This window comes from Geotrypetes seraphini, chromosome 5 (genome assembly GCF_902459505.1).
Source record: "Geotrypetes seraphini chromosome 5, aGeoSer1.1, whole genome shotgun sequence".
Taxonomy (NCBI): Eukaryota; Metazoa; Chordata; class Amphibia; order Gymnophiona; family Dermophiidae; genus Geotrypetes; species Geotrypetes seraphini.
The window spans coordinates 66,621,529-66,645,908 of NC_047088.1; the positions used below are offsets into that span (position 1 = coordinate 66,621,529).

Here is a 24,380-nt window from a genome sequence, read left to right on the forward strand (position 1 = left end):
CACGGTTCTCTGACCACCAATCCTCATCCCAAGCCACCCTTGGACGAAGGAGGAGGAAGAGGGGCCACCAAAGGAGAAGAGGGAGGCAAAGCCATAGGGGGTGCGAGGAACCCCCCTCCCCCGAAACTCCCTGGGCGCACGTGGGACCCCCAGCTGCCTGAAAATCGGCTCTGCACAATGCAAAAATTAAATCAGGGGAAAAAACCCCCGGGGGTCCCAAGGAACTCCCTGCCACAGCAAGGGACCCAGCTGAAACCTGCCCCTGGTTTTCCAATACAAGGGGAAGGTCACTGAGGTTGCAGACAAAATGGAGGGGCCAGACTGAGAAAATGGCGAAATTCCTGCCAAAAACAATCTCTCCAGGGCCTGTAGTGGCTGGGAAGCCTGAACTGTCCCAGTTGCTAAAGCAGGCAAGCAGATATCAGCTGTTAAAAAATCAGCTGAGAGAGAGTCCTGAGCCGAACTGGCGGAAAGGGAATCCTTTTTACCCTTACTGTTAGCGGCTGAGGAAAACCCTCCATGGGCGGTGGGGGAAGACCGAGCTTCCCCAGTGCTTCCAGCCAACTCGCGAGGCACTAGTGGCGGGGAGCTCTGTGCGCCTGCAGTTGCTGCTGATGGAGCTCCACTACCGCAAAGGCCTGTACACCGCTTGCACAGGTCGGCTGCGAGTGCCTTGCATCTGGAGCACAATGAGCTCTTTTTCCCCTGCTCAGTGCTCCGTACACGACCTAGCTAAAACAAAAGTGCTGGTTAGTAAAAAGCATACAGTAAAATATAGCAAAGTTAAAGGGAAAGCAACCCTTCAGACTAGCACTACCTCAGGATTTTTTTTTTTTAAACAGAACAGACTCCACTGGCTCTCAAAGCAATATGCCTTGCTTGAATTAGGGGGCAAGGCTTACTGCTGAGGCTCCTCTAAAAAAATGAGGGGAGGTGGAGGAAATGGGGGGAGGGACCCAGCACGAGACCCACTGGGTTTGACACCTCTGAGGTTGGACGGACCCCCAACCAGGGCCTACCTAAGCTCAATCTGGCCAAAAATGGGGACTAGAAAACCCTAAACAAATTCCAACAACCCTACCAAGGGAGATGGGTACAGCTCACTCACACCTGCTCGAGACTGAAAGAAGACTGATAGGAATAGGGGAAGGTACCTCTTATGTATTATTCCACAGTTTGGTTTCAGTCTCCACCTGCTGGTTATGATGAGATATATACCCGCTTGTAAGATTTCCTATACCGGTCTGGAGAGTGCTATAGAAGTATGCCTTACTTGAATTTGGGGCAAGGCTTACTGCTGAGGCACCTTCTAAAAAATGTTGGGGAGGTGGAGGAAAGGGGAGGAGGGACCCAGCACGCGAACCACCACATTCGACAACCCCCCCCCCCCCCCCCGAGGTCGGATGGACCCCCAAACAGGGTCGACCCAAGCTCAATCCAGCACAAAAAAGGGGACAAGAAGCCCTAAACAAATTCCAATAGCCCTACCAAGGGAGATGGATACAACTCACTCACACCTGCTGGAAACTGAAAGAAGACTGAGGGAATAAGGGGGAGTAACCTATTATGTACAGTTCCAAAGTTTTGTTTCAGTCTCCACCTGCTGGTTATGATGAGATATATACCCATTTGTAAGATTACTCTTTTAGCTATACTGGTCTGGAGAATTGCTGAAGAATGCACTGAAGTACACTGGCACAGCATTGTGCATGCACAAATTATGCCTATCTTAGAGCAGGTGTTAACTTTGCACAGCAGCTTTCATGAAGGCTGCTTTAGAAAGATGTACAGGTGACTAGGTTGCCTTTAGAAAACAGGTCAACATATTCGCCTATGTGCCCTCTTACATCATTACCGTCCATGGACGTTACATTCAAATATTCTAAATATTACACAAAAGTTTATGAACTGTTGTGATTTAAATTAATATCTATGTACAAATTTCTTTTTGATCACTTTTGGAAAAAGTACAGGAGCTTTTTTACTGTTTTGCTGCTGCTCACTTTTACCATTAAATCTGTAATGGATATTGCTGTTTCTCAAAACAGTGTCCCTAATGATCACTATCTTTTCAAACCTCAGTCCAGGTCATTTAACTTTGTTCTTGCAAACATAAACAATCTGACAGTTAACTAGAGGCAGTTTAAAGACCTAATTGCACCCAAACTATTTCCACATCTCAGTAGACTCCTACCAGAGTTCTGATCGATCCACTGCAGTGAGTCCATATGTGCATTCAGGATTTTGCAGATCTGCTGAAGCTGCAAGAAAAACTGTATTGATTAAATGTGCTATAAGAAGACCTACTTTTAGCATTGATCAAGTACCAGCTCAGCATGAATATGGAGAACGTAACCCACACCAAGTTATTACTAATTAGTAAATTAAAATTTTGAACAGACCCAAGTTCTCCCTCTGGGGCTGCTGTATAAATGAGATCTGCTTGCATACAATGGAGGCAGTGTATATCAAGATCTCATACATATTCACTGGGGAAATTCTGAAAATGCGACTGGGTTGCGACCTTCGAAGACTGAGGTTGCCCACCCCTGAGCTAATATGACCACCACACTACACAATGAATCTTATCTTTGAGAATATTAGAGATTCTACTCACTGGGTCACTGGTATCAGCAGGGCCTCCAGATGTGTTCAGGTGTTCAATGATATCCTTCAGATCCTGGGCCATGCGCTTCAGCTGTGCATCAATGTTCTCTGCCAGCTTATAGCTAAAAGATAAATTTTAAAAACTAGATCAAGTCCATTTTAAATGTATCTTTAAATTACTTGGCACACTGCACTTTAGATTAGAGAATGACACGATGACCCGTTCCCGCTGCTAACCGCAGGTGACCACAATAAAAGTGCAAGAAGGAGTAACATCTATTTCTATTCACCACCAGTATGGGAACAAATCTTTACACCATTCCTCAGAGCAGTAAAAAGCTTTGTTCCCATGGGGAGCCCCACCCACCACAGCTCAATGATATCCCACTATCGTGGGTCCGGTGGCTCCAGGACCTCCCCTCGTGGGTCCTGCAGCTTGTGGGTCTGAAGGCTCCAGCCCACCCACCCTCTTCTTGTGTGTTCGACAGCTCCAGCCCACCCCCCTCATTTATGGATCTGGCAGCACGAGCTGACTTCCCTCCCTCCCTGCCACTGGCATACACCTTGCAGAGCGAGCCAATCTCTACACAGGGCTGCTGGACGGTGCTTGTGGCCTTGTCTCTGCCGGGCTCCTCCTTATGACACAACTTCCTTTTATTTGCAAAGAAAGGAAGTTGTGTCAAAAGGAAGAGCCCGGCAGAGGGAAGGCCATGAGCATTGTCGAGGAAGCCTGAGTTTGATGGCTCACTCTGCAAGGTTTGTGCTAGCGACAGGGAGGGTCAATGGTGCAACTAGTCACTAAGTAAATTCTAGAGACTATACATTTCTCTGATAGCATCCATCAGTTCTAAAAGAGATAATTCACATCATTGAAATCACTTCTCACTAGCCAGCTTTTTCCTTTTGTTAACATGTGTCACAGAGAAGAGAGATTGGCACTGGTAACATTTAAATCATGCTCAGTTGTGCCAGTGTATATTTTGACTCTCCTGATCTTGGAACAGAGGCTGCCTGTAGATGTAAACTCTGGTGATTTTGTAAGGTGGGAAAATTGGAATGACAGAAAATGATAATAAACAAAATTTATCTGTCATAGTACCTGAAGATTGGAGGGTGGCCAATGTTATGCCAATTTTTAAAAAGGGTTCCGGGGGAGATCCAGGAAATTACAGGCAAAATAGTGGAAACAATTATAAAAAATAAAATTGTTGAACACCTAGACAAACATGATTTAATGGGGCAGAGAGAGCATAGCTTCACCAATTTGCTTGTTTCTTTGAAGGTGTGAATAAACGTGGATAAAGATGAGCCAGTTGATATAATGTATCTAGATTTTCAGAAAGCTTTTGACAAAGTTCTTCATGAGAGGTTCCTGAGAAAATTAAAGAGTCATGGGATAGGAGGCAATGTTCAGTTGTGGATTAGGAATTGGTTATCAGACAGAAAACAGAGGATAGAGTTAAATTGCCATTTTCTCAATGGAGGAGAGTAAATAGTAGAGTACCACAGGGATCTGTACTGAGACCAGTGCTATTTGACTTGTTTATAAATGATCTGGAAATTGGAATGACAAGTGAGGTGATTTCATTTGCATATAACACTAAATTGTTCAAAGTTGTTAAAACACATGCAGACTGTGAAAAATTGCAGGCAGATCATAGGAAATTGGAAGACTGGGCATTCAAATGGTAGATTATTTTAATGTGGACGAATGCAAAGTAACATAGTAGATGACGGCAGATAAAGACCTGAATGGTCCATCCAGTCTGCCCAACCTGATTCAATTTAAATTTGATGCACATTAGGAAGAATAACACAAATAATAGTTAACAGATGTTAGGATTCATTTTGGGGTCAGGCTCTGCACCCAGCCCCCTCCCTTCCAGACACTGCACCCAGCTCTCTTCCCTCCATCCCCCATTAGGCTCTGCACCCAGCCTCCTCCCTGCCAGGCACTGCACCCAGCTCCCTTCCCTCCATTCCCTGTCAGGCACTGCACCCAGTCCCCTTCCCTCCTTCCCTCCCAGGCTCTGCACCCTGGCCCTCTGCCCTTCCCTGCCCTATCTGTCGTACCTGCTCTGCCGATCCCTGGTGGTCCAGAGGTGCAGCAGGCAGGAGCAAGTTTTCCGCGGCAGTGGGGCAGGAGCGCGGAAAGCTCGCTTCTGCCCACTGCACCTCTGGACCAGCAGGGATCGGCAGAGCAGGTATGACAGCGTACAAAGCTACTACTTCCCTCTGCTACTGCTTCATACCTAAGCAGGGCTAGGAAGCAATAGTAGAAGAAAATCTTCCAGCTGTGGAAGGCAGTGTGTTTCGAGCCGACGGCTCGAAGAATGAAAGAGCAGCTGCAGCAATGGATCCCACCATTCCCAGATCCACCATCTCTCCTTTTTGTGAATCTCTGAAAGATGCTTTCAAGTCAAGCAGCCTTACTAATTTCTATGTATTTCTCCCCTCTGAGACATATCTTAATCTCAGGAACTGTGCACTCAAAATGGCAACCATCTTTAGCAGCACCTATGTCTGTGAATGGACTTTTTCCCGAATGAACATCTGAAATCTCCAAACTGATCCAGATTAACTGAAGCACACTCGCATCACTTGTTATGATTAGTAGTGACAAGCATGGAACCGGACATTGACTATCTCATCAGCCAAAAACAGACTCTCACTTCCCATTGAAATACTGGCAAGTTTATGTTGGTTAAAATTGTTCTTCATTTTAAGTATTGTATTGTTCTTTCATGGGTTTTTTTTTTGCACTACAAATAAGATATGTGCAGTATGCATGGGAATTCATGGGGTGGGGGGGTGTTCAAACTATAGTCTGGCCCCCAACAGTCTGAAAGACCGTGAACTGGCTCCCCGTTTAAAAAGTTTGAGGACCCCTGATCTAAATAATCAAGACAGACAAACAGGATGCCAGGGTAGGGGTAACAGTTAGAAGGGATGGTTAAATTTCTGGCTAAGGTGGTGAGCAGAGGACAGAGCAGAGTAGAGTTATGAGTTGAAGGCTGTCTCACAAAGGTGGGTTTTCAGCCTACTTTAGAATAAGGGAAGGGACGTGGCAGACGGACTCAGGTAGTTTATTCCAGGCATATGGGGCAGGAAACTGAAAGGAACTAAGTCTAGAATTAGAAGTGGAGGAGAAGGGTAATTTGTCTGAAGAACGGAGTTATTGGGAAGGTGTATAAGGAGAGAGAAGAGATACTGAGGGACTCCAGAATGAACACACTTGTAGATTAGTAATTGGAGTTTAAACTGCATGCAAAGGCGAATAAGGAGCCACTGAAGCAATCTGAGGAGAGGGGTGAGGTGAGTGTAGCGAGGTTGGTAAAAGATAGGTAGTGCAGCAGAGTTTTGTACAGATTGTAGGGGGGGAAAGGCGGTTTAGTGGGAGACCGGTTAGAAGTGGATTGTTGTACTGTAAGCGTGAGGTTACGAGAGTGTTGACAAGGGCCTGGGTAGTGTGCTCAGAGATGAACAGACAAATTTTAGAAATGTTGTAGAGACAGAAGCGACAGGCTTTAGCAGTCTGTTGGATGCGGGTAGAAAATGAAAAGTTGGAATTGAAGAAGACTCCAAGCTTACAAACAGAGGAGAAAGGAACAATAACAGTATTATTTACAGAGGCGGAGGGAGAGAAGCAGATGTTCATTGTGGATATCCTGAAAACCTGACCTACTCATTACACTTGAGGTCTGGACTCTGGGCCATAGGGTTAAACTGAGGAGGCGGCACAAGTCTGAAAATTCCACCATTTCTTTATGGTAAGGCAACAAATTTAATGCAAAAGGGATTCTGTTCCACGCCAATATTCAACTGTAAAAAAGATATAGAGGACTTTACAATGTAGTAAATCCAGACTAATAATTTCACATTTTCACAAAAATAAGGGAAAAAAAACCCCTGTGAAATACTATAAAAGGCAAAAGCATTGAGCAAAACTAAACAGAAAACAAATTTTTAACAATCCTAACATCACAGTTGCAACATAAATATGGTCTTAATAAATACAAAGTTTCAGATGGTTGCAACTGAAGCAGGCTATTCAGGTAGGGTTCCCTGAATGGAAAAATCTTAACAATCAATATAGTTTGGAATTTATATGCTTTCAGGTGGACTTCCTGGGTCACCAGGTCGCACAGTGGTATAAATTGATAAATTGATTTTTAAATAAGAAGCCTAAAACTGGTCTTAGGGATATTTGGAGCATTGAGATCATCAGATTTCTGCGTCTCAATGGCCACGAATCTGGACTTGGAGGATGAGATGTACAGTGTCAACATCTATGAGACAAACTTGTTTTTTTCTTTTACATAAAGCATTTTGGACCCCAGTTAGATTACAAAAGTTAGATAGCTCTATGTAATCTTGAAGCAGGGACTCTAAATCACTTATTATTCTATTGTCCATTTATCTTGGCCTTTTGGAAATCAATATGGGGGCAAATAAATTGTTTATTGGAAAATCCTGTGGCATTATCGTATGATACAGTTTTATTTGGTATGTCAATGAGAGCAAGGAGCCGAATTTCACCTAAAAACAACAGGCTTCTATTGATTATGACAGGGGTCGCCATACAATATATCACAAGTAATTGGAAGAATTGGAGCAGACTCAATTACAGTTTTTGGTAGAATTTGTTGTGTCACATTTATAAAATGGAAAGAACAATAGCAATACAAAATGAGAATTATAATAAATTTAAAGAGTTTTGGGGGCCATTGACAAATTATTGTAATGAATAGATACCATTTTTCCTTTATTAGTACAATTGCAAATAAGGGGGTGGAGGGAATTCTGATCTTTTATTAAATGTTTAGATTAGTCGAAAAGAATATATTATATGATATGTGTGTTTGCATATGTTATGGTAGGGGTGGAAGGGTGGGGGTTAAATTTTATTAATTTAAGTTGAATATGATAGAAAATCAAGTGATGTATTCAATTTCAAATGTCACTTATTGATACACTTGTAAGTTGTAAAAATGAATAAAGATATATATATATATATATATATATATATATAAACCACAATCCTAACAGAATCTCTTCAGCTTTTTAATTCTATAAAATAGATCTGCCCATTGTTTCTAATATATATCACTCAGTGAAGTTTAGAGACTTTCTTTACGTTTTTTCCCGCTCCTCATCTGCGTGTTGCAAATAGATAGTCCCACTCTGTTCCTTCATAGATTCCTCTAGGGGATTCAAGAGGTCCTCCAGTTCCTTTTGCTGAGAAAGGATGAAGTCTAGCTCCTGATCCAACCTAAATAAATTGAACAAGGAAAAATAATGACTGCATGTATGAAATAATGGTGCATGGTGCTTGGCTTGAATGGAAAGCACACTTAGTGAAGTGTGGCGACTAGAAAGGGGGAAGGGAAGCAAGAGTATACAGAAATAATCTTATGCTAATAAGCAAGATAATTTAGAGGAAGGGTATACAGTATATGGTGTCATTTGTGGACATAAAAATTCCTCTACAAGGAGGAAAAGGGAGAAATATTAAAAGAAACGCCAGATAGAAGAACTGTGGTTTTACCTCTTCTGATCCAGCTTCACTTTCTCTACTTCTCTGTGTAAGGTTGTAATCTGTAAGCAAACAAGTGTGGCAAAGAGGTTATCTATAGAGCCCAAGCAATATAGCACAAAGTACTGCTTGTTTTAACATTTGTTATATTTATGTTTATTAAAAAAACTCATCATTTCCTCTTTAAAACTGTTTACAAAATTAAAAACAAAAGCATAAGAAAGGAACTCCATTAAAAACATAGGAAAGACCTATCCTCCCCAACAAGAACATAGTCAGGCCCAGATGCACAAAGATCAGACGCCATAGTAAAAACTACCATGGTGGGAGCAAATTTTATTTTATTTTTTACTAGCAATGCTCAGCACAATAGCATGAAAATTATATGCATGATATTTGTGCAGAGAATCACCGGTAAAAGAGGACTGCCCCATTCCAGTGCCAATCAGGGCCTAGACTCCTCCCCAGTACATCCCAGGATGCACCAAGAAGAAGGCTCACCATTTAGAAGAGGCAGTCCTGTCGAACTTCAAAATAAAAAAGGTACTGTGTGTGGGAGGGGGAGGGGAAGGGTGGGTCCTGGCACATACGGCTGTGTGGAAAGGGCTCTCGCTGGACTACCAGGTGTTTTTTTTTTTATTTGGGGGGGGGGGTGCTCATCAGGAGTGGAGTCAGATGGGGGTATGGACAGGAGGGATCGGTGGGAGGGAGACCCAAGCAATCGAGTGTTAATGGGAATAGGGGAGGATTGTTATCTGACCCCACAGGAACGGTGGTGACTTTGGAAGGCTATTCAGGTACTTAACACTACAATCTTAAAATTTGCCCAGGATACTTCTCAGCTTGTGGGTAAGATCGAGGACTTTCTCAAACTTTGGAAGATTTGAAAAGAGATTATTCTTCTGATGGTGAATAGACTAAGATTGATATAAAAGTTAAAAGGGACAATGGCTATCATAAATTAAGGATAATGTATTTATACATCAGAAATTTGAACAAACAGAGAATTTCAACAGAAGATTAAACCTCAGGGTTCTGAACTTTCCTAAGCCTGTTGGAGTCCCTCCTATGGACCTTTTTAAAAAGTATTTGATTGAAGTTTTCCTCCACTTCGATTCCTCTTATTAATAAGATTTACGTTTTACCTGTTTCCTCAAGTTTGGAGGGCTCTCGGGGGGGAGAGAATTCAGGCCCAAGAAGGTGAAAATGTTTTGCAAGATTGATCTACCATTTTGGAAGACTCTTTGTCTGAAGTATCTCTTCGTGCAACGCTTTTGGTATCATTTGGTTTTGAGCAAGACTTTAAATGCAATAATGTATTGTTCTGTGGTCAGAAGATTTGGATGTATCCAGATGTAACTATAATAACACAAGATAGAAGAAATACATTTTTGTCTTTGAGGAAACACGGGCATTAGGTGCCTCATATTTGTTGGCATAACCTTGTAAATGTTTAGAAAGGTGTCAAATATGTTGGGGTTTTTATTTGATGCGGCATACCTAAAGGCCTTTATAGAAATGAAGAAAATCTCTAGGAATATCGAAACATCATAGATCATATGAAGGAATTATTATGTACCAATGGAGTTTCAGTTTGATGCTTTTTTCAGAAAGTTTTTTTCTTTTTTGTTCTTCTCAACTATTAGCCTATCCCCCTCTTAGTGCTCTATGGAAGCGTGATTTGGATTTCCCTCTTTTTCAAGGTTCTTTTTTTTCCTTAAATGTATACTCTGATTTGCTTGTTGAAATTGTTATGCTTGTTAAAGATAAATGTATAAATAAATAAAAAGTAAAAATAAAAAAAAGTAGGAGCTGAATCAATTATAACTCCCAGATATTTAAATTTTGAAACAGATTTAAATTTGTGTCCAAATAAAACTGGACTTAAGACAGGGCAGGTAATATTTCCAGTATTCCAACAAGTGGAAGAGTTTTGGTTGTTTTTTTTTTTTTTTTTTTTTTTTTTATTCTTTATTCCTTTTTATTTCTTTCAACAAGTGTACAATATTATTATAATTAATTCACATAACTCACTTGACATTCTTAAACAATATTATTATACATGTTTTAATACCCCCCATCCACCTCCCATCCCTTCCCATATCAACAAAATATTTCGTCCAAACTTATACATACTTATACATCTCTCTTTCATAATACAATTAATCTTACATTAAATCTGTCCCTCCCCCCACCCTTTCTTCCTCAAACTCTTTATTCATTTTATTATACATAGTGATGCACAACAATATATATCTCATCATAGTACATATATCCCCTTATATTTCATAACAACATATTTCCAATAAATTTACCCTCTTTCTTTTTCTATTCATACCTATATACCATGTTTCTTATATCCATTAATCAGTTGAAATATACCGTTAGCTAACTAAATTATCTTATCCCCCCCACCCCACCCTATTTTTATAAATTATCCTCTAAGGAAAAGGAATAAATCTTAATCATTATAATAATCAATTAATGGCCTCCACACCTCTTGAAACCTTTTAAAATACCCCCTTTGTACTGCAAGAAATCTTTCCATCTTGTACATATGACAAACTGAGTTCCACCAAAAACTACAATTCAATCTAGAACAGTCTTTCCAATTAGTCGTTATTTGTTGAATTCCCACTCCAGTAAGAATCATCAATAATTTGTTGTTTGCTGCAGATATTTGACTTTTGGCCCTCATACACATTCCAAAAATCACTGTGTCGTAGGATAATGCTACATGATTTTCCATCAATATATTGACTTGATCCCATATTGATATCCAAAATGCCTGAATACATGGACAATAAAATAAAAGATGGTCTAAAGTTCCAATTTCAATTTTACAATGCCAGCATCTATTAGACTTAGAGCAATCTAATTTTTGTAATCTAGTAGGGGTCCAGAATGCTCTATGCAACAAAAAGAACCATGTTTGCCTAATAGATGCTGACATCGTACCTTTAATTCTCCAAGACCAAATACGTGGCCATTGAGATGCATTAATTTGATGCTTAATCTCAATGCTCCAAATATCTCTTAATCCATTTTTAGGCTTCTTATTCAAATAATTAGATATAATTTTATACCACTTTGCGGCCTGATGACCCAGAAAATTTGCCTGGAAACATAAGAATTCTAAGCTGTAATGATCATTTAAAGATTTCCATTCAGGGAACCCCACCTGAATAGCATGCTTCAATTGCAACCACTTAAAACTTTGTTTTTTATTCAGACCATATTTATGTTGCAATTGTGAAAATTCAAGCATCTTACCATTATCAATTATTTCCGTTAATGATCTTATACCTGCTTTAATCCAATCTTTCCAGACAACCTTAAACCCGCCTATTTGTATCTTGGAGTTTACCCAAATAGTTTGTTGTTTCGATTTTAAAATAGAATCAGTAGTTAATTTGTCTATAAACCTTAATGTTTTCCAAGTATCCATTAATACTCTATTGTCCTTACGTACTCTAGGCATTTTTATACCAAGCAAAAAATCAAGCCTAAGTGGAAAGATAAGTGATCTCTCCATCTTTAACCACTCTGGTAATTGTTCCAAAAGCTCTGGGAGGACCCAATACATACCTTGGCGCATGATATAGGCTTGATGATACCTATAAAAATTGGGAAAATTTACCCCACCCTCCTCAATTGGTCTTTGCAAAGACACTAAAGCCACTCTTGCAATTTTACCCAGCCAAATAAATTTAACCAGAATACTATTTAATTTTTTATAGAAAGACCCCTGAAAAAACACTGGTATCATTCCCAATTGATAGCAAACCACAGGCAAAATCATCATTTTAACAGTTTGAACTCTTCCCCACCAGGACAAATGTAAAGGATTCCATTGCTCACACATCTCTGTTACTTTTTGTAATAAAATTTTTTGATTTATTCTCATTGTCTCTTCGAGTGTTTTATTCAACCAAATACCTAAGTACTTTATTCCATCCTCTTTCCATATAAAAGGGAAAGAATCAAATATACCTTTTGTACAATGCACATTTAAAGGTAAAATCTCTGATTTAGTCCAATTTATTTTGTATCCTGAGAATTTTCCAAATGTATCTATTACCTTCAGTAGACATGGAATTGTTGTTTCCGGATTTCTCAAATGAAGCAAGATGTCATCTGCATAAGCAGATACTTTATATTCCACTCCAGTACATGGAATACCCTGTATGTCCTTTGCCTGTCGAATAGCTAATAATAAGGGTTCAAGAACTATATCAAAGAGCAAAGGAGATAATGGACAACCTTGTCTAACTCCCCTCTGCAACTTAAAAGCATCTGAAATATTATTATTTATATATAAGCGAGCAGTTGGGGAGCTATACAGTGTTTGAATCATTTGTATAAATCCGGATCCAATACCAAACCACTCCATAGCTTGATACATGAAATTCCATTCTACACGATCAAAAGCCTTTTCAGCATCTAGTGATACCGAAAAAGCCGGATCATTAATTTGTTCTGTTAAATAATATATCTGAAATGCCAGTCTAGTATTATTAGAAGAGTGTCTCTGAGCAACAAATCCAGTTTGATTCATTCCTATTATATGCGGAAGAGCTTTAGCCAATCTTAATGCTAAAATCTTAGCTAATAATTTACCATCTACATTTATTAAAGATATAGGCCTGTAATTTGACACCAATGTTGGATTTTTATTTGGCTTTGGCAAAACAATAGTTAAAGATTCTGCCATAGTGCCTGATATACAACCTTTATTCAGTTGATCCTGATATAATTTTAATAAATATGGTAATAGGGAAATTTGAAATTCTTTATAAAACTCTACTGTAAATCCATCTCCACCTGGAGCGGTCCCAACTCTAAGGGATTTCAATGCCATTTGTAACTCTTTTAATGATATAGGTTTATTTAAACTTCCTTTTATATGATCAGGAACCTTAGGACCTTCAATTAAACTCAAAAAATCCAACCCATCTTTCTCTTTATTTAAATAAGACTCCGAAGAATACAGTGACTTATAATATTTTAAAAATTGTTTTAATATATTTCCAATTTGAGAATGTGAATTGCCTAACTCATCCTTAATTATGTTTATTTTTTCCTTCCTTTTCTTTGCTTTTAAATAATTTGCCAATAATCTTCCAGCCTTATTTGCACTACCATAATATACCGCTTGCTGAGCAAAAATATCTTTCCTTACTAACCCAGAGGAAATTTCATTATATTCACTTTTTTTTTTTAACAATATTTGAAATGTCTCCTGTTCCCATTTATTAACCAATTTTAATTCCAAATTTTTAATTTCTTTTTCCAAATTTACATATTGCTTTCTTAGCTGTTTCTTTTTATATGCAGAATATGATATAATTTGTCCTCTCATAGTTGCTTTGAAAGCATCCCATAAAATTCCAATCGACATTTCCTCTAAATCATTAAGTAAAAAATATTCATTAATTTTAGTTTGAAATTCTGTACAAAATTTAGAATCAGCAAGCAATGTATTATCAAACCTCCATATCGGTTTAGAATTATCTTGATCTACTAAATTAACTTCTATCCACACACCACCATGATCAGATATTATTATTGGTTCTATGTCAGCTTTTACAACTTTCTGTACTATCTGATCTGAAATAAAAATATAATCAATTCTTGAAAATGATTGATGAACATGTGAACAAAATGTAAATTCCCGATCATTAAAATGAAGAATACGCCATATATCTTTTAAATTACATGATTGTATCAAATTATCTAACCCCATTGATTTCATAATTCTACTTGGTTTTTTATCCATTATTGGATCTATAACAGCATTGAAGTCCCCAGCCACCACTAAATTAGTAGTAGCCAGTGGTAAAATTAATTGTTGTAGAGACTTAAAGAATTCATTTTGATTCGAATTAGGGGCATATACATTTAACAACGCCATTGTATTATTGCCCATGCTCATGTCAACAAGTACCCATCTTCCTAGAGGATCTGCCTTAATCATATTAAACGTTGCTGTACATTTTTTATTTATCAATATTGCTACTCCTGCCTTCTTTTTTATCGCTGGTGCAAATAAACATTGTTTTATCCAATTATCTGACAGCTTCATAGACTCTATCCCAGACAAATGTGTCTCCTGCAGAAAACATATATCTATATTCTGTTGTTTGATATATGACATTACCTTATTCCTTTTTACTGGGTGATTCAGGCCATTAACATTTAAAGAAAATATTTTGAAAGTCATTACACAAATAAAAATTTAATATCTAAGAATCTCCACTTCAATATCATATTATACTCCTTTTCCTTATATCCATATTGTAAATTATCTCGGTCCCCTTCCCCCCAACACCTCCCTATCTCTCTATCAACATATTTCCCCCAATTCACAAAATCTTTAATAAATATTATACCAACATCTCTTCCTCCCATTCCCCTCCCTACTCCCTCCCTTCCCCCCCCAATTAATAATGCAAACTTGGAAACGCTCATATATAATCAGGTGACAAAAAGCTCCCTTCAGGCTCTGCCATATACATCATTTATCACTCTTAATAAGCTACATTATATAATATAATATCTTTCAAATAATCTACTAAGTTCAAATTTCAATTTTTTTTTTTTTTTCCCCCCTATTCCACCCTTTTTCCTCCATTCCCTTTTCTTCTTTCACCCTCACTCCCCTCCCCACTTATCCTTAAATTATAAAACATCTATAGATTCAGAATCTTTCCCTCACATGCCCAAGAAACTCATTTTCTTATACCAATATCTTTTAATATTAAATTGAATTTACTACAAATAAATAAATCAATATTATTGTATTCTTGTGAAAAGAAATTACATGTTAATAAATTATTCAATTTTCTAATTGCATACCCCCTTTAATTAATCTAAAATCACCTTCTTAACCTTAAACATTAAAGTGATATTAAAATATATCATTATATATCATAAATAAACAATTTCATCAATCTTCTGCTTTGTGTAGAAAAACTCTCCAAGCATATTCAGCTTCTCCCCATCTCTTCAATTCTTCATGTCTTTATATCAGCTGCTTGTTTTAACTAATTCATCACTATTAGGCATATATTTTTATCGTTCATTCCCTTTTTTTTTTTTCATAAAATCCCTAAACAGTTTCAGTTCCTTTAATATATTATAGTCATATTAAAAGTCTGAATAAATCCAACCACACTTTCCAGTTTCATTATATTTAAATTGTCATCTATGTTTCTACAGAGTCATTCATACACTGAAGAGTCAATCCAAAAGAAATCTGATGTTCTTTGCTTTACAGTCAATTCATAGTGAAATTATTCTTAAATCCTGTTTAGATACTGCTTTATCCTTTACATCTCATACTTTCCTTGATCTTTCTTTCACTTCTTTCAAGTCACTTCTTCTTCCAAACAACTTGCATTTTTTTTTTAATAAGTTTATATTCTTTTTAAAATTTAGGATTTATCTGCAATCAGGCTTTTGTCTCCTTCATATTTCCAGATTCTTTCCTTTTTTAGCGCAGTTTAAGTAATCATCCAATACAATTCCTTTTCTGTTTAAACCACCTCTTTTCCTGTAAAGTGTCTTATGCACTTAAGGAAATCTCCATCATCTACCGCCCTTTCCTTAATCTTTGAAATCATGAGTGTTTCCATTAATATAAAGTGCTCTTTGACCTCAGCTAGACTATATTCAATTCTAAAGTGTCAAGAATGTTATAAAGCTGAGATCAATATATTCCAGCACTTCAAAAAGAGTCTATAGCAGGATCCTATAAATTGCTGTTTATTGCCTGGAACATCAATATCAGATAAAGGGCTGGAAATGTTACTTAAAACTGCCTTAATTTCTGTAGGGAGCCTAATTTCAACAATTAGAGCCAGTCATTCTTAGTTTATATTTAACTTTTAATATCCACCTCAATCAGAGACATCAGAATGTTCATTCACATTAATATCCCTGAGATTCATAGCATGTGGAATGATGTCATCATAGAATCCTTGCATCCACATCCTTCCATTCAGTTCCATCAGTAATTCAAATCTGTTCCATTTTTAACTGTAACTCCCAAAGTCCAATTCTCCATAAAATATTCTATATCAGAAACCAATCAAAATAAATAAAAAATCAAATGAAGAGAGAAAAAAAAAAAAAAAAAAAACATCTCAGAATCAAAGTATTTCTTACTCCAATCCTTCTGTTAAATTCTAGTCTCAGTTTATGTATTCATAGGCTGTTCACATTGCTCTAAGAATTCTTTTAATTTCAAAGGATCATCAAAGTTTGAAGTTTTATTTGCAAAAGTGACCCTCATAATAGCTGGGTACATTAAACCGTACCTTGCTCCAATCGCTCTAAGCTGTGGTCTCAATTCAAGCAGTTTTTTCCTTTTTTGAGCTGTTGCTTTTGCAAAATCTGGCACTATATATATTTTAGAATCCTGGCACTTCAAGGTCTTATTTTCTTTTGCCAGTCTTATAATTTCCTCCACATGTTGATAACGGAGCAGCTTACAAATTAAAGGACGCGGACCCTTTTGATTATCATATCTTTTAGTCGGGACCCTGTGCGCCCTCTCTATTTCCAGAGGAAATTTAACTGTCAGAGGTAGAATTTTTGGTAAAAATTGCTCAAGAAAGGCAATAGGATTATTTTTTTCTACCCCTTCCGGGATCCCAATCAGCCTTAAATTATTTCTTCTTTCGCGATTGGAAACGTCCTCAAGATCCCTCTTTAATATTTCTATTTCTTTACAGTCTCTCTTGCATTGAGCTATTTCTTTTTCTGTTTTTTCCACTCTCTTATCTAATTGCTCCACTTTAACATCCACCATCTTCAAACTTAATTTAAGCCCTGCCAGCTCTTCTTTAACTTCCTGTATATTCTTTGCATTTTGTAAAACTATTTCTTTTATCTGCCGCAGTTCCTTAACAATGTCAATATCTTCTGTCTCATCCGTTGGCAATGGAACTTTAGAGGGGGCTATCGGCTCTATTTTTGATCTTTTATTACTTCCTCCTACTGAGTTAGCTTTTGTCAGCTTACCCGATGCCATTATGCTGTTGATCCTCGTCTTTTTAATGAATTTCAAATGTTTTTCTGTAGCTATATTTTATTTATTTGAGCCTTTTTTACAGAGCAGTTCAGTCACCCGACCATTCTCCTTCGTCTCCAAGCCACGCCCCCGAGTTTTGGTTGTTTAGTACTAAATGGTTCAGTTTGATCCATTCAGCGCTTTCCCGTAAGGCAGCTTGAAGATTAGTTAGGTCTAAAGATATGGGAGAAATCTTTATTAAAATGAGAGTATCATTAGCATAACAATATATATCAACAATATATATCTAATCTAAAGAACTGAAGAAGTGCTATTAGGGGGCTCAGATAGATATTAAAAAGGAGATAGCGCTGATCCCTGTGGTACTTCATAATTTAGAGAAAATTTACTACTTCTCCTCTTCACCATGGACTATATAGGATCTATCCTTTAAAAAAAAAAAGATTGTAACTCCTATTGTATGCAGTCTATGTAACAAAACTATATGATCAGCCAGATCAAAGGAGGCTGCAAGGTGTAATGGATACAGCCAAACAGGAAACATTTAACTATTTATACAGGCATTTATGCATGAAAAATCATTTAAAAAATTGCCTCCATAAAGGACAGCCTGAAAGAGCAACTCTGGTCTCATGAACACATTTCAGTCAGTGCTCAATAAATAGTTGAGAACTTTACTGCCTCACCTTCTCTCCATTCTCAATCAGTGTGCGGTCCCAAGCATTAACCTGAGTAGCTTGATGCAGGAAGTATTTCTCTTGATCCTCCAGCTCCAGGCTCCACTTGTTAATCAGACTCTCCAGCTGGGCATATGTCATCACTGAAGGAGTGCTGAGAACAAGGACATAGCAAAAGGTGTCAAAATGATGAGACCAAAAGCAAAGAACATTTTCCTAAAGTGGCATGTGGAACGCTTACAAACTAAGAAATGAATCCTGATAAAAGCACAAGCTTGTATTTTTGTGATAATGCACAGAGTGAAAGCAAAGAATTTTATTTTCTTAACTGGAGTGTTTTTCATGCTGCAGCCATCACTCCCAAGTCCTTTTTGTTTGGGATACATAGATTGCAGTTTTGCCCATTTTCTCCAGTTTTTCCCCCAGAAAAATGCAAATTAGTGGTTAAGCAATGATTTCAAGACTAGCATTACCACTGTGTATAATCTTGGGCAAGTCATATGTGCTCTAGAATGCAGTAGAAAATTAAGAGCTGTTTTACTTTATTGATTGTATACCATGGTTACTATTGTAGTTGTACTTACTGTTGCTTAATAAAATAGATTTAAACATAACAGATGGATTCTGTAACCAGCGCTCATATTGGCGGCTGCCTTAAAAGCAGTTGCTGATCACGTGTTAATCACTTGACAGCGCCGGTTACAGAATCGCTCTTAATCAAGATAGTCTGAAATGTAGGCCTGGAAAACTCTGGCCTACATTTCAGCCACCTATCTTTGCTGCTATACCACAGCAGCTATAAGTTGATCGCATCTTGGGAATTTGGTGTGGGCGTAGAGGTGCTGGGGTGGGGTATTGGGGTTTGGGGACGTCGGGGTAGGGGTTTCAGGGGGGTGTTGGTGGTTGGGGGCTTAACAGGGGTTCGGAGGGAGTTGGTAGCAGGAGAGAATGGGCATTCCTCCAGCCTATCGTGGCTGGCGGGGAGGGAGGTATTACAGGTGTCAGGCAGGCCTATCATGGCTGGTGGGGGGTTGGGTGTCAGGCAGGAGGAAGCGGGCATCCCTCCTGCCAATTTAAACATAATAGATGATGGCAGATAAAGACCCAAATGGTCCATCCAGTCTGCCCAACCTGATTCAATTTAAATTTTTTAAATTTTTTCTTCTTAGCTATTTCTGGGCAAGAATCCAAAGCTCTACCCGGTACTGTGCTTGGGTTCCAACTGTCAAAATCTCCGTCAAAACCTACTCCAGCCCATCTACACACTCCCAGCCATTGAAGCCCTCCCCACCCCATCCTCCCCCAGTCTGCCAGTACTGGCCTTAGTTCAATATTTAATATTATTTTCTGATTCTAGATCCTGTGTTCATCCCACGCTTCTTTGAACTCCGTCACCATTTTCCTCTCCATCACCTCTCTCGGGAGCACATTCTGGGGGGGGGGTCTTCTGTCCGCTGCAGCCAGTTTAGCTGATTGTGGCAGGGGAATTCCCCCCACCCCCAATCAGCTGAGACAGCAGGATTCTTCAGGGAGCCCTGCTAGCTCAGCTGTTCAGGGATAAATTTCCCTGCCATGATCAGCTTATGGCTGCTGCGGTCTAGCAGCAAAAATAGGTGGCTGAAATGTAGGCTTGGTTTTCCAGGCCTATATTTCAGCCACCTATCTTGGCGTGAAACATGGCTAGGAAGCTGCTTTAGCCCGATTAACACCACTTCCGGCATTCACAGAGAGGCAGGAAGCGAGGCAGGAAGTGAGGCAGGAAGCGAAAAACTCACGCCTGCTTTCTATGCCACTCTGACTCTGCTGCTTGGGAGAAAGCTGGAGGGAAGGCAGGAGGCTGAAAACTCCTGCCCTACAGTGCTGGACTGCCAGAGGAATTAAGGTAAGGGGGGGGCCCTGCCTGCCTCGGGATGGGGGGCCCTGCCTACCTGCCTGACACTAGGCCTGCCTGCCCTGTCCCGGCCTACCACTAGACCAATGGTCTCAAACTCAAACCCTTTTCAGGGCCATATTTTGGATTTGTAGGTACTTGGAGGGCCTCAGAAAAAAATAGTTAATGTCTTATTAAAGAAATGACAATTTTGCATGAGGTAAAAACTCTTATAGTTTATAAATCTTTCCTTTTGGCTAAGTCTTAATAATAATGTAATTTATAGCTAAAGAGACATATGATCAAGAAACTTTTATTTTATTTTTGTGATTATGATAAACATATTGAGGGCCTCAAAATAGTATTGGGCGGGCCGCATGTGGCCCCCGGGCCGCGAGTTTGAGACCACTGCACTAGACCATAAGAGGGGGGACAGGGTACAGAGTCTGGCAGGGAGGAGGGACAGGATGCAGAGCCTGGCAAGGAGTGTGGGGTTGGGTGCAGAGCCTGGCAGGGAGAATTTTTTTTTCTTGTTTTCCTTCTTTAAATCTAGGGTGCGTCTTAAGGTCAGGTGTGTCTCATGGAGCGAAAAATATGGTAAATCGATTTTCAGTACACAATGCACACAGTGGGTACCTTAAGTTTTGAAAGTCAGAGGGGACTTGCATACTTTTGAAGGTAAGCAGCCAATTTACAATCTGCCCTTGTGTTTTCAGAGACTCAATTTTAATCTTTCATGTGCACCACATTCACTGATTTAATTGCTCAGTTATTTTTATTTTACATGTGGAAAACGGTACTTTAGTAAGGTTTTGTAAAATCTGAAGAACTATAAAGATGAACAGACATGCAGGAGCGAAATGGGTAATGTAATGAGAAACATTACAATTTGAAAGGGGCAGGGGGCACAGACTACAAGCCAGTACATCTCTTCCATCAACTTCTTAGATCTAATCTCTTTGCTAAAACTCAAGACTAAACAAAATAAAACAGGGAAACTTGAAAGTTGAAAGGCTAAGCTTTAGCTTGTTCTTCAGTCTATGTATTTAATTAAAATGTTACTTAAATCTATAAACTCCAAAGCTATTAAATCTCACCATATGAGAATTTTTACATAATTATATTTATGTTTATTGCTAGGCTTTATTTACCACTATAATATAAAAAACATTCTTTTCAACACTTGATCATGTAGGGGTTGATATTCAAGAGGGTATAACCAGAAGAGGATTCTGCCTGGTTAAATCCTGCTGATGGCTGGTCGGCTGCCGATATTCAGCAACACTTAACACAGTAGCACTACTGAATATATATGCTAACTGGCTATTCCCTGAGCAGCTACAGTATAAGTTGTCTGGGAGCAAAGCCAGCACTTTGGTTAGTGGCGATATTCAACAAAAAAGCTGAATATCGGCCATTGCCCGGTTAACTTTCAGGTCCGCATTTTTTATATCTGTGGTTTGTGCGGACTGTGTCTGGGAATGGCTTACAAGTCACTTACCGCTGCTGGTTGAATATTGTCCCCACACCTTTCAAAAATATCCGATTGATATACTCTTTATGCGACTGATTGGGAAAAGGGCAGCACCTTGTAGCAGGACTTACCTAGTAGTGCTGGCTAAAGAAGTAGAGGGGGCAGCAGTTCCAGAAGTGCTAGAAGTTGTCACCGTCGCTATAGGTTTGATATTCAAGGAAAAGCCAGAACTAGTAGTGGTGCCTAGAAGATCATATAAGGAACAGTATTATTTTTTGTGCTTTATGTAATGTATTATATGTGTGCATTTTGTTCCCTGCCTAGAACTGTGGTTGATGTGGGTTATAAATATTTAAAATAAGTACATATACTATTAATGCATGCCCCTAACTTTCTTCATGTATCAGCATTCTTAATATCTTAGGTGAAAAAGCAAAGATATTAAACAGTATAGATGGCAGGTTAACAAGAAAGTTAAAGGATAGGAAGAATAGGTGAATCAGAAGTAAATACAATGCTAGAAGGAAGTAAATCCACCAATAAAGAGGCAGAAAACAGTTCATAGAAAAAAATGAAGGCAGATAAAAGACCATATGGCCTATCTAATCTGTCTATTCATGCCTCTCCCTTATATAAACAAAAAGATGAACAAGAAACTAGGAATATAACCAACAGCTGCTGAAAAAAATTGTACAAAATATAGCCAGGTGCAAAATGAAACAAGAGGCTGGCAATATGGAAACAAAACTATAAATATGCATGTGTTTATAATGAGAGTTTAACAATGGCAAAATATTCCTATTGGTATCTTATCTACTGTCAATCTTACTGGTGGTAGCAGTGGTGGTAACTGCTGCAGGTGCTGCTGTTCCATGTACCTTTAAACCAAATCCAGGAATCCCAAGACATGAAGTCGCAGTTGTCAAAGCACCACTAACTACAGGAAACATAAAAAAGCAGAATGGCTACTTAGAAATTTAAAGAACAGTTTATATACCCTGAAAGATTGTTTCTACTTTCCTTATAGTATAATGTGTGTGGCAGTTAAGGTGGTCAGTTTATAAAACTGTAGAATTCAAGTCTACCGCATTTCATTAGTGACCATGTTTTTTCTCTACAGCAGGCCACATGATCAGAAATTCAATATTTATGCTCTCCACAAGAATATTTTTGCCTGTACTCATCAAAATGTGTGAGTCGGAAATTGTGATTTCATATCCACCAATTTTCATTTAAATTTAAAATGGCATCTATATTAGAGGTCTGCACAGGAACAGGGATCGCGGGAATCCCGCGGGAATCCCCCCTAACCCAAGGGACTCCCACGGGGACCCCCCTCTGGCCCATGGGACTCCCACGGGGACCCCCCTCTAGCCAACAGGACTCCCACGGGGATGGAAGGCTTTGGAAGCAGGGTTCGTCCATATAATATAATGGACATGTCAGCCTTAGTAAAAGAGGGGGTTTATAAGTTAATTACCTGAACAGAAAACAAAAAAAGGGTTCCACCAAAGAGATTCCACAAGCAAAACAGCAGCACAAACACAAAAGAAACTGTGGAATTGATGATCCTGTCAGAAGTAATTGCTGCTTTTTATGGGGACGGGCAGAGATGGAGGTAATTCTTTGCAGGGACGGGTGGGTAAGGAGAGGGGACGGGTGGGGACGGAGAGGATCCTGGCGGGGACGGGCGGGGATGGGTGGGATTTCTGTCCCTCGCAACTCTCTAATCTATATCCTGTTCTTTTCCACAACGGGATTCATAGTGGGTTACATGAAGTTAAGTTATAAAATTTGGAATATAATGCATTTCAGCTCATACAATTAATAAGGTGACAAGTTTTAAACATAAAATTTCCAACTGACCCTGAACCTAATTTCCTTAACTCTGTAATGCTCCTAAATCAGCATACTGCAGCAAAATTGATAGAAGGCTATAAACAATATGATCACATTATACCAATTTTGCAATAACATGTCTAAATACCAATACTCTTGACAGAATTCTGCGCAATTGTATAGCGCAGAATTTGTGCAGAATTCCACATCTGGCAGTCCTGCTCTACCATCCAAGTCTCATAGGTGGAAATTATTTCTTGAATTTGTTGTATAATAAGCACACAATTACTGCCTGATCCATAATTTTAGTTATACTGCCCTCGGAAGAAGATGGTGTTCTCTTATTTACAGTTATTAATGTCTGCTAGAAGTAATAAAAACCCCAATAACCACCCAACCTTCAACCAATTCCTAATTTTGTCTAGTTTGACCATGCTATCCAACGGAAGTTATTAACCTACTCCTACAGGAATTTTACTGTGATATGCAGTGGATTTGAGACCCCATTTGGGGTCCTTCTGATACAAGTTAATTCAAAACATCACAAAGTGAAACTTTTCCAGTGGAATAACAAATCATATTATGCATATGCATTAACTTCTGTGACCAGAGATGATGAAGCTATGAATTTGCATGCCACAAAATGGTGGCACACTAAATTTATCAATATTAAGATTTGTGTTTGTGATTTTATTTTAGTGTGTAGCACAGTGGTTATAGCTACAGCCTCAGCACCCTGAGGTTGTGGGTTCAAACCCTGCGCTGCTCCTTGTGACCCTGAGCAAGTCACTTAATCCCCCATTGACCCAGGTATATTAAATAGAGTGTGAGCCCACTGGGACAGATAGGGGAAAATGATTGAGTACCTGAATGTAAACCACATAGGTTATAAGCAGTGTTCCCTCTAAGCTGCGCTGGCGTGCGCTGGCGCACAAAATATTACATCCAGCGCACAAGTTTCACGTCACAGCGCACGGCGGGCAGGGCGGCGAGAGGAGAATCGGGCGAGTTGGCTCATAACTTGCTGGCGCCCGATATTTGTAGCGCACAGCGAAAAAAATTTTGCTCACAACACCCGCCCGCTTAGAGGGAGCACTGGTTATAAGTGGTATATACCGCATTTTTCGCTCCATAAGACATACCTGACCATAAGACGCATCCTAGATTTAAATGAGGAAAACAAGAAAAAAAAATTCTGAACCAAATTCTCCCTGTCAGGCTCTGTACCCAACCCCATACTCCTTGTCAGGCTCTGCACCCTGTCCTCCCTCCCTGCCAGGCTCTGTACCCTGTCACCCCTTGATGGTCTAGTGGAAGGCTGGGACAGGGCAGGCATGGAC

The 24,380-nt window shown here is 39.1% G+C and overlaps 1 protein-coding gene across 4 annotated transcripts in view; it reads right to left on the reverse strand.

Moving 5' to 3' along the window:
• The window catches only part of NUP62CL (nucleoporin 62 C-terminal like), a 74,764-nt gene that overhangs the window by 12,486 nt on the left and 37,898 nt on the right, over nucleotides 1-24,380 (reverse strand). For all 4 annotated transcript variants that reach the window (XM_033945590.1, XM_033945588.1, XM_033945589.1 and 1 more), the window contains exons 7-13: nucleotides 22,031-22,138; nucleotides 21,333-21,444; nucleotides 17,867-18,011; nucleotides 8,156-8,205; nucleotides 7,745-7,879; nucleotides 2,618-2,729; nucleotides 2,195-2,261 (exon numbers count right to left, since the gene is read on the reverse strand). In XM_033945590.1, coding sequence (XP_033801481.1) covers nucleotides 2,195-2,261; nucleotides 2,618-2,729; nucleotides 7,745-7,879; nucleotides 8,156-8,205; nucleotides 17,867-18,011; nucleotides 21,333-21,444; nucleotides 22,031-22,138 — 729 coding nt within the window. The remainder of the gene's footprint in view (nucleotides 1-2,194; nucleotides 2,262-2,617; nucleotides 2,730-7,744; nucleotides 7,880-8,155; nucleotides 8,206-17,866; nucleotides 18,012-21,332; nucleotides 21,445-22,030; nucleotides 22,139-24,380) is intronic.